The following is a 15942-nucleotide window of genomic DNA, read 5'->3' as shown; positions in this document are numbered from 1 at the left end:
AGAAGAAAGAATGCAATTACAGAGTCACAAGCTGTGAAAAAATTTGTCAACGGCGACTATATGAAAAATCCGCAATTACTTTTTGGGCAACCCAATACATAGATCCTTATAAGGTCGCAGATCAATATTTCGTGGTGTTACTAACGGAATGATTAGATTAGTATAACCTTGCCTCTGTGTTGGAGGGTATAATTGAACTTTGACAACAATTTATAGAAAAATCCAATTTCCTATTAACGCGACATACTTTAATGTAAATTAAATTCTTAAATAACGCAACTACAACTAGCATTTTTCTTCTTAAAATATTTGTTAATTTATGGCTAATTTCCGTGTGGCAATTCGTTTGTATTCGTATTTTGCTCCTCCCTCCTTGGACTGAGCTCATTATCCTCGACTAATAGTAGAACATCTTTCGGCTTAAGTATGCAATAGTAGACCAATATGGTGGCCACAAACAATATGCCACTGTAAATGATGCCTTCAAAAATGAAGCCGAACCACCAGGATTCGAATTCCTCTCGGGCATACCATATCATTGTCATGGTTAAATTCTCGGCCATGGTTAGCAGAAAGTATCCTACGAACCAGACCCGAATGTGCTTGAATCTGATGCGAAACTCCAGCAACACATATATGTAGACATAGGCTAAGAGGAAGTAGAATAGTGTTCGATTGAGGGTCCCCTTGAATCGGGATTCCAGAAATAGAGCGGCCAACATTATCAGATAGTGTACGCCCACAATAATGAGAAAAGCCTTGGGAAAGAAGACGCAAAATGTGGACAATGAGAGCATGCGCATTGTAACAAAGGATATCCATCCAAAAAATGCAATGCTCTTGGCAGCGAAATCCTCCTGGTGTATGCCATTTACCACTTTGGTGGGTCGTGGAAGAAAAAAGTCCACCACATCCTTAGGAGTCTTGGGACTTTGAGGAGGTGAGCCTGAGGTGGCTTTCATATTCGCTTCGTCCACGCGTCTCGTCAATATTTTTGGCGGTCTTGGCACGTTTTCTTTTATATAAAGTTGGGCATTCATTACAAGCATGTCCTTGAATGTCTCCAGTTGGGAAAAAGTTCGTGACCGTCGTTTGTTGGGCTCATTGCTGCTTTGCGTAGAGGTTTGTGTTCTCAGCTGTGGTCCATCTGCGGCTTCCAAATTACATCGTGCGGTTTTGGGTGGCAGAGGCGCCGGGCTATTAGGCACCTCATTGCACTCCTCTATAATGGTGGGAGTATCGGATGATCTGTATCTTATGGGCTTCAAGTGGAAGCTGGGACTAGTTTTAAGTTTATCATCATCCGTTCGATTGTAATCTGTCGAAGTTGTCAGTAGTGTAGTTGTCTCGCCGGGCTGCTCAACAACCCCAGCCTCATTATCTAATTCATCGAAGCCATGAACTTGAACGGTATGGGTTAGGGGCTCAGATATATCTTCCACACTATCAGCATTTAGTTGCTCATTTTGTGCTGAAAGTTCACTTTCATGATTATTTTGTGGTCTGTTGGAGAGGCGTTTATTGAAGTTTTCCATGATTTTATCAGATTCTGGAAACTTAGTTAGGGACCTCTCCGACTGTCGCTTCTTGCGCAGACATTCTTCCTGCAGCAGCCGGTTCTTGGCAATAAGCTGCTGTTTCTGTTGTTTCTGCTTCGGCGTTGACCAGGGATAATGACGTCCCACTTGTTTTTGACTTTCGAAACGCTGATAGGTGGTTGTTATTGAGGCCAAATCTATGGCTGAGAATGCCAGACTGAGGGCTTGGGCATTTGCTGGAATAAAAAGTGAAAGTAGTTGTACAAAATAGGATTAGAGGTTTTTGAGCACTTACTTGTTCGGAAATTTCGAAAGAGGTCTTGCGTGAGCATATGATACATTTGCAAAATAATTTGTGGAGCCGATTGACCGTAAGCCTGTATAAGTCGATACAATTCAAATGTGGATGATTCCTCTGCCTTCTCTAGGCACTTCATGCGCTCTTCATCATTGTCGTCATGGAATAAAGCCTCAATAGACCAGAATATACTTGTTGAGAAGCTGTTTTGATCAAGCAAGAACAAGAGATTAAGAAAAAAGTTTTGCTACTCTCATATCCTAAATAAATTTGCCAATGAATTTGTATTTCAAAATCAATCCTTGCTTACCACAGTTTTGGAGGACGCCAAATCTTGTAAATAGGAGCCTCAATTGAAGAGAAATTTTGTTTGCATTGTTATGGTAACTAGAAGAGTAAAACAGTTGGGGACAAGTAACCACAACCACAACTTCAACCCCCTAAGCTGATTCACATATAACACCAACAGGACGATATTAAACAAGTAAAAGGGTGCTAAGTTCGACCTGGCCGAATCTTGGAAACACACCACCATGGATTCCACTAAAAATTTATACAAAATAAATTTAGTTGAAGGGCATAATTTTATTCAACATACCAAACTTCTGTCGAGCAAAAATTAAAGCCTCTAGGTACCGATCAGGTTAGAGAACGATTTGGACCGTACTTGGAAGTCGTACAGTCGTAACAAAGCACCACATGCAAAATTTCAGCCAAATCGGACAAAAATTGTGGCTTTCAGGGGCTCAAGAAGTCAAATCGGGAGATCGGTTTATATGGGAGCTATATGAGTTTATAGACCGATGTGGATCGTACCTGGCACAGTTATTGGAAGTCATAACGAAACACTATATGCAAAATTTCAGCCAAATCGGAAAAAAATCGTGTCTTCCAAGGGCTTCAAAGGTTAAATCGGGGAATCGGTTTGTATGTGAGCTATATCGGGTTATAGACCGGTTTAACAAGTACTTGTCATAACAGAATACTATGGGCAAAATTTTAGCCAAATCGGACGATAATTGCGCCTTCCGAGTCTCAAATCGGCATAACGGTTTATATGGAAGTTATATCTAAATCTGAACCGATATGGCCCATTTGTAATGCCAACGACCTACATCAATACTTACAACCTACAAAGTATCTGTGCAAAATTTGAAGCGGCTAGCTTTACGCGTTCGACCGTTGTCGTGATTTCGACAGACGGACGGACAGACATGGCAAGATCGACTCAAAATGTCGAGACGATCCAGAATATATGTACTTTATGGGATCACAGTTCAATATTTCGAAATGTTCCAAACGGAATGACTAGACTATTATACTCCATGCTATGGTGGTGAGTATAAACAAGGAAAAAGAACTTTGGGTACCCACCTCCTCGGGTATATATGTAAATCCCATTTCGTCACAATCTGGTGAAAATTGGATAACTTAAGGACCCAAATTCGGCACAGACATTGAGTGGTCTAATATATATGCCACTATTCAATTTTGTAGGACAAAATATTGGTCTTTTTGGCAGATATATCCAATTATAAACCAATCTGAACCATATTAAAGTTGGATATCGTGAGACTCAGAAAAACTCACTGTTTCAAATTTTAGCGAAATATCGTAATAAATAAAGCTTTTATGGGCTTCAGTCGCCTTATCGGCAGATCGGTCCATATGACAGTTATATCTAAATATAGTCCGATTAGAACCATATTTAGGTCGAATGTTGGGAGGTCTTAACCTACTCACTGTTTAAAATTTCAGCGAAAGCGAGTAATCAATAAAGCTTTTATTGGCTTCAGACCTATATCTATATCTAAATATAGTCCGATCTGAACCATATATAGGTCGGGTGTCAGGAGGCTATAAACTGTTTAAAATTTTGGCACAATCGGTTAAAAACTAAAGCTTTTATGGGACTCAGACCCTTTATCGGCATATCGGTCTATATCTATATCTAAATATAGTCTGATCTATACCATATTTGGGTAGGATTGGTAGGTTGAAAGGTTTAAAACTGTGCACTATTCCAAATTTCAGCGAAATCGGATAAAAAATAAAGCTTTTATGGCCTTCAGACTCTTTATGGGGAAATGGATCTATATGGCAGCTATATCTAAATATATTTGGGTTGGATGTCGGGAGGCTTAAGATAACCCACTGTTTTAAATATCAGCGAAATCGGGTAATAAATAAAGCTTTAATGGGCTTCAGACCCTTTATCGGGAGATCGGTTTATATGGCTGCTATATGTAAATATGGTCCTAGCTAATCCATATTAAGTTCAGATGTCGGGAGGCTTAAAATAACCCACTGTTGCAAATTTTAGCAAATTGGGTAGTAAACAAAGCTTTTATGGTCTTCAGACCCTTTATCGGGAGATCGGTCTATATGGTAGCTATATCTAAATATAGTCCGATATGAACCATATTTGGGTCAGTTGTCGGAAAGACTTAAACTACTCACTGTTTCAAATGTCAGCAAGATCAGATGAAAAATAAAATTCTTATGGGCATTAGACCCTTTATGGGAAAATCAGTCTATGAAGCAGCTATATCCAAATATGGTTCGATTGGGCCCGTTCAAGAATTTAACCAGCGTGCATCAAAAAGACGTATCTGTGCCAAACTTCAGCTCAATATCTCAATTTTTGAAGGCTCTGGATTGATTACAATAGACGGACGGACAGACACAAGGACATCGTTAAATCGTCTTAGAATTTTACGACGATCTGAAATATATATACTTTGTGGGGTCGGAAATTGATATTTCGATGTGTTGCAAACGGAACGACTAAATGAATATACCACCTATCCTACGGTGGTGGGTATAAAAATAACGTATTAATAAGTACAGCACGAATCTGATTAGAAATTGGGGGATCCCAGACACATGGACGTCATTCCATCCACAAAAATAATCCTGTAAAACTGGCATATTGGTTGATCGAATAAATATGAAAGTCAAATGAAACGCATTTGGGAACAAGTGTCTAGGGGGTCATCCAACTTTCAAACCCCCCAAAACGGATATGCTGTAGGTGACAATATGGTACTCAAATGAAAAGTCTGTGGAAGTAGGGTGCAAATCAAACTTCCAAAATTGAGGAAAAGTTGAACCAGGAAGGAATGCAAGTCCTTAAAAATCTTTTTAGTCCAAAAAGTTGGCATTTTTCGACAGACGGACAGTGGACAGATATGACTAGATCGACTTAAAATGTCATAACGTTCAAGAATATACACACTTTATGGGGTCCTAGAGCCATACTTCGAGGTGTTACAAACGGAATGGCAAAGTTAGTAAATCAGTGTCCTATGTTGGAGGGTATAAAAATATAAAAAAACTTCGATAAACTTTTTTACACTGAAAAACTTAATAGATTTCCGTACATACAGCAATTTAAGTACAATGCTGATTGCTTTTCTTATACCTTTCGTTTACAATGTAAACAAAGGTTATGTTGTATATTTAGGGAGATAACAAAAGATGTTGGCCACTTATACTGTATGGGGCCAACATCTGCTGTTATCTTAACGCATGAAGTAAAAATTTCACATAACCATTCACGGAATCAATTTGAGTGTAGAATACTTTGAAAATCTCCTCATACTCACCGATAGATGACAAAAAATGGGAAAAACACCATATGCATCAATTGCGTGCCAACAAACTTGAGACGAGTTCCATCACGAATCGGTTGTTCCCATTGTGCTTTTGAACTTAAAACTATTATAAAGCTGAGAAACGGAGGTATTAAAATTAATGTGAATGTGGCCCAGCCGAAATCCGATTGGCGCGATCTGAAATGCTGAAAACTCACAGCACAGTCAGAGGTGATCTGGGCAATGTAGACCAGCAATTCGAGTACACTTGGTATGATGAAGGACACATAAATGCGGGTGCGCGATCTTATTGTATAGCCTAGGATGTGGTGCGGAGGAGTGCAGGCATTTTGGGGATCCATGCTATCGTTTTCGAATTAGTCACTTTGTGCGATTTTGGCCTTTTCTCTTGACTGGGCCATGTTACTTTTGCGAAATTCTTGAATGAACTGAACTCACGGATGTGAGTCAAACACCATGCGTTGTCGGTCTCTGTCGACTCTCTCTCTCACCAAAGTGATAAGATAAGTTGTGGTATGAACGTAGTTGGGTGTTGGGATTTTTTCTTTGTTTATTGTTTATACTGATATGGGTAGGGAATTTTGTTTTGGAATACTCTATAGGTTGCAAAGTCTCATACAATTATGGAATATTTTGTTAAGTTATTTTGCTTTTGGGGAAATGGTTAGAGAAAATTTGTAAAGTTGGTACTTATCTTAGTTATTTGCAAAATAGTTTTTTATAATTTCTAAATAAATAGGTTATGTCTTAAAATCTATACCATCAAATGATGGGAAAAATGTTCCATGGAAACTTCAAATTGTCCTTTTAAACGAGAATTTTATCTTTTAAATAAGTTTTATCAGAAATTGAAAAAAAAATTCAGAAATTCTTTTTTATAAGACGAAACGAATCTATAAACCCTCCACCATAGATCGCATTTGTCGAGTTCTTTTCCCGATATCTCTTTTTAAGCAAACAAAGGATAAAAGAAAAAAATTGATATAATATTGGAGCTATATTAAGTTATGGTTCGATTCCGACCATAATTGAATTGAATGTTGGAGACCATGGTAAAAGTCATTGTGTAAACTTTTAGCCAACTCGAGTAAGAATTGCGCCCTTTAGGGGCTCAAGAAGTTAAATATAGAGATCGGTTTATGTGGGAGCTGTATCAGGCTATGCACCGATTCGGACCATATTTGACACGTATGTTGAAGGTCGTGGGAAAAGCCTTTGTACAAAATTTTAGCCAAATCGGATAATAATTACGCCCTCTGGAGGCTTAAGTAGTCATGATCCCAGATCGGTTTAAATGGCAACTATATTAGGTAATGGATCGATTTGAACCATATTTAACACTTGGATTAGAAGTCATAACCAAACACGTCATGCCAAATTTCAGCCAAATCGGATAAGAATTGCGCCCTCTAGTGGCTCAAGAACTCAAGATTCAAGATCGGTTTATATGGCAGCTATATCAGGTTATAGACCGATTTAGACCATACTTAGCACAGTTGTTCGAAGTCATAACAAAATACGCCGTGCAAAATTTCAGCCAAATCGGATAGGAATTGCGCCTTCTAGACGTTCATGAAGCCAAGACCCCAGATAGGTTTATAGGACAGTTATATCAGGTTATGGACCAATTTAAACCATACTTAGCATAGTTGTTGAAAATCATAACAAAACTCGTCATGTAAATTTTAGCCAAATCGGATAGGAATTGCGTCCTACAGAGGCTGAAGAAGTCAAGACCCCAGATCGGTTTATATGACAGCTATATCAGGTTATAGACTGATTTGAACCATTCTTAGCACAGTTGGTGGAAGTGCTACTAAAACACCTCATGCAAAATTTCAGCCAAATCGGATAAAAATTGCGCCCTTTAGTGGCTCAAGAAGTCAAGATCCAAAATCGGTTTATATGGCAGGTATATCAAAACATGGACCGATATGGCCCATTTACAATCCCAACCGACCTACAATAATAAGAAGTTTTCATGGGGTCTCAGATGCATATTTCGAGGTGTTCAAAACAGAATGACGAAATTAATATACCCCCATCCTATTGTGGAGGGTATAAAAAGGCTTCTACCACCCTTAGGGTTATCGAAAGGGTTGCAGTATTAAAATTTAAATAATTTTTGTATATAATTTGTTAATTTTGTATGTCTTCGATGAAATATTTATTTGTCGGCTAATGTAGGGATCATTGTGACCATTGCATATCTTCCAATATAAAACTATTATTGTTTTGTTGTCGTCAGAGAACGGGAGCGGCATAAGATAAAAACATTTTCCCTATCTTTTGCAAAATGTAATTTTAAGGTGAATTCGTCAAATAATCTCTCATATTTTTTAGAGATAATTTACTTTTGATTATAGCGTGAATGAGTTCACAATGCCGTTCAAATGAAAGATATGATTGAATACAGGTCTTAATTTGTCATTCCCTTTCTTCACGTTATATTAACGTTTCGATGCGGCCAATATTTGGCAGACTTTAAAAATTACAAAAAATGTAATAATTCTGGGATTAAAGTTGGTCAAGTATACAAATGACGATATGTTTGTGAAAAGGGTTTTACTAACGATGTTAACTTTTAATGGGGAGAACTATTAAAGAACAATGGTAAGATTTAGCCTGAATTTTTATTTCACCATATTGTCATTCCATTTGTAATCAAATCAGTTCATAATTTACACGAATAATGTTTCTATCAAACACAACAGTTACTACCCCGTCTGTTTTTGCAAGTACGTAGGTAGGGGCTATCGGTCTCAAGCTGCCCAAAATTATTTTGTCTAAAAAATTCAATTTAAAATAAATTTAAAAATTTGATATAAATTTTCTTTAATGACAAGATGTTATATTTTTAATCTTATATATAACAAGTAAAAAGACATTAAGTTCGGCCGGGCCGAACTTTGGATACCCACCACCTCGGGTGTATATGTAAACCCCCTTTCGCCACAATCTGGTGAAAATTGGAAAACGTATGATCCCAAATTCGGCACGGACATTGAGTGATCCAATATTTATAAGTCACTGTTGAATTTTGTATTTAAAATTTCAGTGAAATCAGTTAAAAAATAAAGCTTTTATGGGCTTCAGACCCTTTATCTGGAGATCGGTCAGATGTAGGGAGGCTTAAAATAACCCATTATTAATCTGGTGAAAATTGGAAAACGTATGATCCCAAATTCGGCACGGACATTGAGTGATCCAATATTTATAAGTCACTGTTGAATTTTGTATTTAAAATTTCAGTGAAATCGGATAAAAAATAAAGCTTTTATGGGCTTCTGACCCTTTATCGGGAGACCGGTCTATATGGCAGCTATATCTAATTATTAACTGATCTAATCCATATATAGGCCAGATGTCGGGAGGCTTAAAATAACTCACTGTTGCAAATTTCAGCGAAATCGGGTAATAAATAAAGCTTTTATGGTTATCAGTCCCTTTATCGGGAGATCGGTCTATATGGTAGCTATATCTAAATATAATTCGATCAGAAACATATTTGGGTCAGTTATCGCGAAGCCTTAAACTACTCACTGTTTCAAATTTCAGCAAAATCGGATGAAAAATAAAGCTTTTAAGGGCATTAGACCCTTTATCGGAAAATCGGTCTATAAAGCAGCTATATCCAAATATGGTCCGATTTGGCCTGTTCAAGAACTTAACCAACATGCATCGAAAAGACGTATCTGTGCCAAATTTCAGCTCAATATCTCAATTTTTGAAGTCCCTGGAGTGATTACAACAGACGGACAGACAGACACAAGGACATCGTTAAATTGTCTTAAAATTTTACGACGGGCCGAAATATATACACTTCGTAGGGTCAGAAATTGATATTTCGATGTGTTGCAAATGGAATGACTAAATGAATATAGTCATTCCTACGGTGGTGGGTATAAAAATCAATTTGGGTTTGTTTGTCTGTCGGTTTGTTTGTTTGTTCCGTATATTGTGTAGGTTAATCTGGAAGGGGGGCGGACCCTCCCCCTAACCCCAAAAAGTACTACCCAAAAATAAAAGTGGACCGATAGGGACTAAAATGAAAGGTATTCAGGAGTAGAGTACGAATTCCATATGGAAAATTGGATCCAAGTAATTGGCAGGCCGTTGCAAACCCAAACCCCCTAAAAGAGGTTTACCGGACGATCCTGACAATATGGGACTCAAATGAAAGTCATTCGGGAGTAGATTACGTATGTATATGGTCAGGAAAAAGGAATAGGCTTTATAATTTGTTGATATTGGAAGGGGCGTACTCTCCCCCGTTACCCCAAAAACACCAGCCAAAATCAAAAGTGGATCGATAAGAATAATATGGGTATCAAATGAAAAGTATTGAAGAGTAGAATACGAATATGGTACTAAAAATTAGTTCCAAGTACCCAAGTAGTTGCCTTAACCCCAAAATTCTTTCAAGCAAACAAATGAACGTTGCTATCAATATGGGGCTCAAATGAAAGGTATTCGGGAGTAGATTACGAATCTGTCACACAAAATCAGGTCAAAGACCAGAGGGTCACCCCAACGCCTCCCCCACTCCACACAAAAAAAGCTCCAATGACACTATGGGACTCGGTTTGTGTCTTTGTTCCGTATAGACTCAAAAACGGCAGAACCGATTTCACAGATTGTTTTGGTTGGCTTGAAGGAAATATAGACTATATACATTTTCGGTATCGGAAGGGGAGCGCACCCTTCCCCTTACCCTGAAAACACCTCACAAAATCAAAAGTGGACCGATAATGATAATATGACGCACAAATTAAAAGTATTGGAGAGTTGAATACGAATAAGTTATTAAAATTTGAGTGTAAGAATCCAGCGTCCCAACCGCAAAACTACCCAAACAGACGAAAGTTCTAAAAGTTCCATTCTTTACGGTTGAAAAGAGGGTGCAGATATTAATCCGCCCATGCCACAATGGACATACACCTAAGCCAGTAAGCGTATTGTAATGGGCCCTAAAAACTATAAAGTAACCTCTAAAAAAAAATATAAGTTAGGAATTCCGTGCTACTAACAAATTCCTTAATTGTTTTCAATGCCACTCCCCAAAGTTGGTTCATGTCTGGTATTGTGTCGCCACCTAAGTGTCGGTATCGTTAGACGCGAAAGCCGGGCAAAGTCAAAGGAAATGCTCCAACGTCTCATCATCCTCCCCTCATGCCCTACACATGATATAACTTGCCGCACCGATTTTACATATGTGAGCACGTAGTCCTATGTGTCCCGTTACGATAGCGAAAGCTATACTGACCTCCTCCTTACTTCCTTTCAGTAATAGCCTCGCCTTCTTACGATCTGGATCCTCTCACAGTATTTTCGCCGTCCTACCGACCGTTTCGCTATTCCACAATATTGCATGCGCATTCGTCGCCCACTACCTTAACTCATACTGGTTCGACCCGAAAGGCTTTGGGTTAATCAAGTTTATTGGCGGCAGTCGTCTGGCCTTCACTGCCAAATCGTCTGCCCTTTCATTCCCCCTTATATGGCCCGTTATGGAACAAAAAAAAATCTTATTTTTAAAGATAGGCAGAAAATGTGTTTTTATACCCTACACTACTACTGTATTATAACTTAGTGCATTTGTTTGTAACATCCAAAAGGAAGAGAGATAGACCCATTGATAAGTATACTGATCGACTCAGAATCACTTTCTGATTTGATTTACCTATGTCAGTCTGTCTGCCTGTCTGTCCATGTTAATTTGTGTACAAACTGCAGATCGCAATTTTCATCCGATCGTCTTCAAATTTGGTATGTGCATGTTTTTCGGCCTAGAAACAAAGTCTATTGAAATTGGAAAAAAATTGGTTCAGATTTGAAATTAGCTTCAATATATATGTTCGTCCGATTTGCAGTAATAATGCAATGAAATGGTCATTTGTTAACCGATACTCTCGAAATTCGACAGGAAAGATTTTCTTATGACACTCGATGTTCCAGATGAATTTCATAGAAGTCGGTTCCGATTTGGATATAGCTCCCACATATATGTTCGTCCGATTTTCACTCCTAGACCCACTGCAAGCGCATTTATTGATGTCAAGATGTCAAAATCCAAGATCGGCTTATATGCCAGCTATATCAGGTTATGGACCGATAAGGCCCATTTACAATCCCAACCAACCTACACTTATAAGAAGTACATGTGCAAAATTTCAAGCGGATAGGTTAGCGTGCTTTTGGTAGTCAGAGGGACGGACGGACGATCAAACGGACGGATATGGCTAGATCGACTTAAAATATCATGACGATCAAGAATATATATACTTTATGGGGTCTTAGACGAATATTTCGAGGAGTTACAAACATAATGACGAAATTAGTATCCCCCCATCCTATGGTGTAGGGTATAAAAGAAGACAAACTCCACTTCAAATGTTTCTGCCAAAACACACTTGTCCAACTGCTATTTAAACAACATTTTTATAAAATTTTAAGGACTCGGAAACACAAATTTTAAACGCTGAAATGATCACCCTGATTAACTTATATTTTGAAATAATTATTTCAAAGAAAGCACTTCGTTTTTTTCTTGGATTCCATGAATCATAATACAGTTTTTACCGCACTTGATATGGAACTCATAGAGAGTAAGGTTCGAAATCAATCAGCAAGCAGTGGTGATTATCGTAGAAATCCATTGACCGTAGATTTGGGCACAGTGAAATATGTGTTAAAAATTTTTCAAAAATTACTTTTGGAATTTTTGATTTTTTCCAAAAAAATCGTTGTACAATATAAGTCTTTGCGAATAAGAATTTTCTTAAGTGTTATATAGAAAAAACTTTAATGAAATTTTACCAGTTTTCCATGTTTATAAAAAATCCCAAACTCCCTAAGTAAGAAAATGTATTAAAATAGGAAACATAATAAAAATAGCCAGTCAACTACTTTGAAATCACTAAGAAATAGAAAGCGAAGTTGACACATGAAAATATGTTACACAACGTGGTAGCAAAATTAAAGTCTCCATATTCCATATTCCAGATGATGAAGATGTACATCTAATTTCAAGGCTACAAATGAACATGCTATGAACTGTAAGTCCGACAGGCGTGAGGATAGAGATCAGCACTATTGTACTGATGATTAGTCTAGCCACCTTCGAAACGTTTACAATTGGAGTGCATGATATTGAATCCAATCTGTTGTCTGGCGATTTCTTTTCAGTAATCAATAAAATTCCTTCATTTCTTTTGCTCTTCATACCCTTGGTCATATAAGCTCGACACTTTCCCCCATTGGGGAAAAATAATAAATTCATTGACCAGCCATACCAGGCAAACAAAACGAAAAGGAAAGATTTTTATTAAATCCTATTGGTGGGCAGACTTTTTTTATGAAGGCAAGTTCCATATTCCACTTACGTTGACCGCTGGGACATTAAACATCAATAAGTGGGCATCTTGGACTAGTGGAAGGAAAAAGGTTTCAAAAGAATTTTGGTTTTTTAAGTATATTTAAAAAAATTTTCTTTTAGAAAATTATCATTTTTGCGGAGGGCATAAATTATTTATTAGTTGAAATAAATTTATTAGTTAAAATAAATAAAATAAAATTGACAAAGAAAGGAAAATTTTTACAACTGCAATCAAGTAAACAGTTGTTCGTATTTCTGATTTTTAGTTGCTCTGCTATTAGAGCGATATCAAGATATGGTCCGGTTTGGACCACAATTATATTATATGCTGGAGACCTGTGTAAAATGTCAGCCAATTATAATAAAAATAAGAATTGCGCCCTTTGGGGGCTCAAGAAGTAAAATAGAGAGATCGATTTGTATGGGAGCTGTATCGGGCTATAGACCGATTCAGACCATAATATATACGTATATTGATGGTCGAATAATAATTGCGACCTCTACAGGCTCAAGAAGTCAAGATCCCAGATCGGTTTATATGACCGCTATATCGGGTTATGAACCGATTTGAACCATACATGACACAGTTGTTGGATATCATAAAAAAATACGTCGTGCCAAAATTCATTCAAATCGGATAAGAATTGCGCCCTCTAGAGGCTCAAGAAATCAAGACCCAAGATCGGTTTATATGACAGCTATATCAGGTTATGGACTGATTTAAACCATACTTGGCACAGTTGTTGGATATCATGACAAAACACGTAGTGCGAAATTTCATTCCAATCGGATAAGAATTGCGCACTCTAGAGGCTCTAGAAGTCAAGACCCAAGATCGGTTTATATGGCAGCTATATCAGGTTATGAACCGATTTGAACCATATTTGGCACAGTTGTTGGATATCATAGTAAAACACGTCGTGCAAAATTTCATTCCAATCGGATAAGAATTGCGCACTTTAGAGGCTTAAGAAGTCAAGACCCAAGATCGGTTTATATGGCAGCTATATCAAAACATGCACCGATATAGCCCATTTACAATTCCAACCGACCTACACTAATAAGAAGTATTCGTGCAAAATTTCAAGCGGCTAGCTTTACTCCTTCGAAAGTTAGCGTGCTTTTGACGGACAGACAGACCGACGGACAGACAGACGGACGGACATGGCTAGATCGACATAAAATGTCACGACGATCAAGAATATATATACTTTATGGGGTCTCAGACGAATATTTCGAGTAGTTACGAACAGAATGACGAAATTAGTATACCCCCCATCCTATGGTGGAGGGTATAACAAGAAAAGGCATGCTAAGTTCGGCCGGGACGAATCTTATAAACCCTCCACCATAGATCGCATTTGTCGAGTTCTTTTCCCGATATCTCTTTTTTAGGCAAACAAAGGATAAAAGAAAAGAATTGCTATAATATTGGAGCTATATTAAGTTATAGTCCGATTCGGACCATAATTGAATTGAATGTTGGAGACCATAATAAAAGTCATTGTGTAAAATTTAGCCAACTCGAGTAAGAATTGCGCCCTTTAGGAGCTGAAGAAGTTAAATAGAGAGATCGGTTTGTATGTGTTTGTAAAAAATTTCAGCCAAATCGGATAGTAATTGCGCCCTCTGGAGGCCCAAGAAGTCATGATCCCAGATCGGTTTAAATGGCAGCTATATCAGGTAATGGATCGATTTGAACCATATTTGACACTTGCATTAGAAGTCATAACAACACACGTCATGCCAAATTTCAGCCAAATAGGATAAGAATTGCCCCCTCTAGTGGCTCAAGAACTCAAGATTCAAGATCGGTATGGCAGCTATATTGGGTTATGGACCGATTTAGACCATATTTAGCATAGTTGTTCGTCATAACTTAACAAGTCGTACATTTCATTCAAATCGGAAAGGAAATTCGCACTCTAGACGCTCATGAAGCCTAGAACCCAGATAGGTTTATATGACAGCTATATCAGGTTGTGGACCGATTTAAACTATACTTAGCATAGTTGTTGGAAGTCATAACAAAACACGTCATGTAAAGAATCGAATAGGAATTGCGTACTGCAGAGGCTGAACAAGTCAAAACACCAGATCGGTTTATATGACAGCTATATCAGGTTATGGACCGATTTGAACCGTTCTTAGCACAGTTGTTGGAAGCGCCACCAAAACACCTCATGCTAAATTTAAACCAAATATATAAGAATTGCGCCCTCTAGTGGCTCTAGAAGTCAAGATCCAAGATCGGTTTATATGGCAGCCTTATCAAAACATGCACCGATATAGCCCATTTACAATCTCAACCGACCTGCACTAATAAGAAGTATTCGTGCAAAATTTCAAGCGGCTAGCTTTACTCCTTCGAAAGTTAGCGTGCTTTTGACGGACGGACAGACAGACGGACGGACATGACTAGATCGACTTAAAATGACATGACGATTAAGAATATATATCTTTATGGGGTCTCAGAGGAATGACGAAATTAGTATACCCCCATCCTATGGTGGAGGGTATAATCAAACGAGTAAAAGGGTGCTTAGTTCGGCCGGGCCGAATCTTGGAACCCACCACCATGGATTCCGCTAAAATATGGGAGCTATGTCTGGTTATAGATCGATATGGACCGTACTTAGCACAGTTGTTGAAAGTCATAAGAGAACACTAGTGCAAAATTTCAGCCAAATCGGACAAAAATTGTGGCTTCCAGGGTCTCAAGAAGTGAAATCGGGAGATCGGTTTATATGGGAGCTATATCAGGTTACAGACCGATTTAGACCGTACTTGGCACAGTTGTTGAGAGTCATAAAAGAACATTGTGTGCAAAACTTTAGAAAAATTGCGGCTTTCAGGGGCTTCAGAAGTCAAATAGGGAATCGGTTTATATGGGAATTATATCAGAATATTGACCAATTTCGACCGTACAGAACATTTATATCTGAAATTGGCAAATTTGTCTATTAAAATTTTTAGCAAATTCCCCAATTGTTGTTTAGTTCAAAAAGTTCATTTTGTATGGATTTATTCAAAAGTTAAAATTTTTTTTAATTTGACATTAGCAGAAACACTCAGTCAAATTTGTTTCTTAAAACGTAAAAAAAGTTTAGT

General features: G+C 37.8%; 1 protein-coding gene across 1 annotated transcript; it reads right to left on the bottom strand.

Annotated features, from left to right (window-relative positions):
• Window positions 1–235: 235 nt before the first annotated feature.
• Window positions 236–5884, bottom strand: LOC106087584 (uncharacterized). The gene is made up of 3 exons (XM_013252676.2): window positions 5445–5884; window positions 1834–2039; window positions 236–1774 (listed from the first exon to the last, which is right to left on the bottom strand). Exons 1-3 carry the CDS (start codon window positions 5792–5794, stop codon window positions 324–326), a joined length of 2007 nt encoding a protein of 668 aa, XP_013108130.2. The 5' UTR covers window positions 5795–5884; the 3' UTR covers window positions 236–323.
• Window positions 5885–15942: the final 10058 nt, after the last annotated feature.

This window comes from Stomoxys calcitrans, chromosome 5 (assembly GCF_963082655.1).
Source record: "Stomoxys calcitrans chromosome 5, idStoCalc2.1, whole genome shotgun sequence".
Lineage (NCBI taxonomy): Eukaryota > Metazoa > Arthropoda > Insecta > Diptera > Muscidae > Stomoxys > Stomoxys calcitrans.
This window is presented reverse-complemented; position numbering and strand designations above follow the sequence as displayed.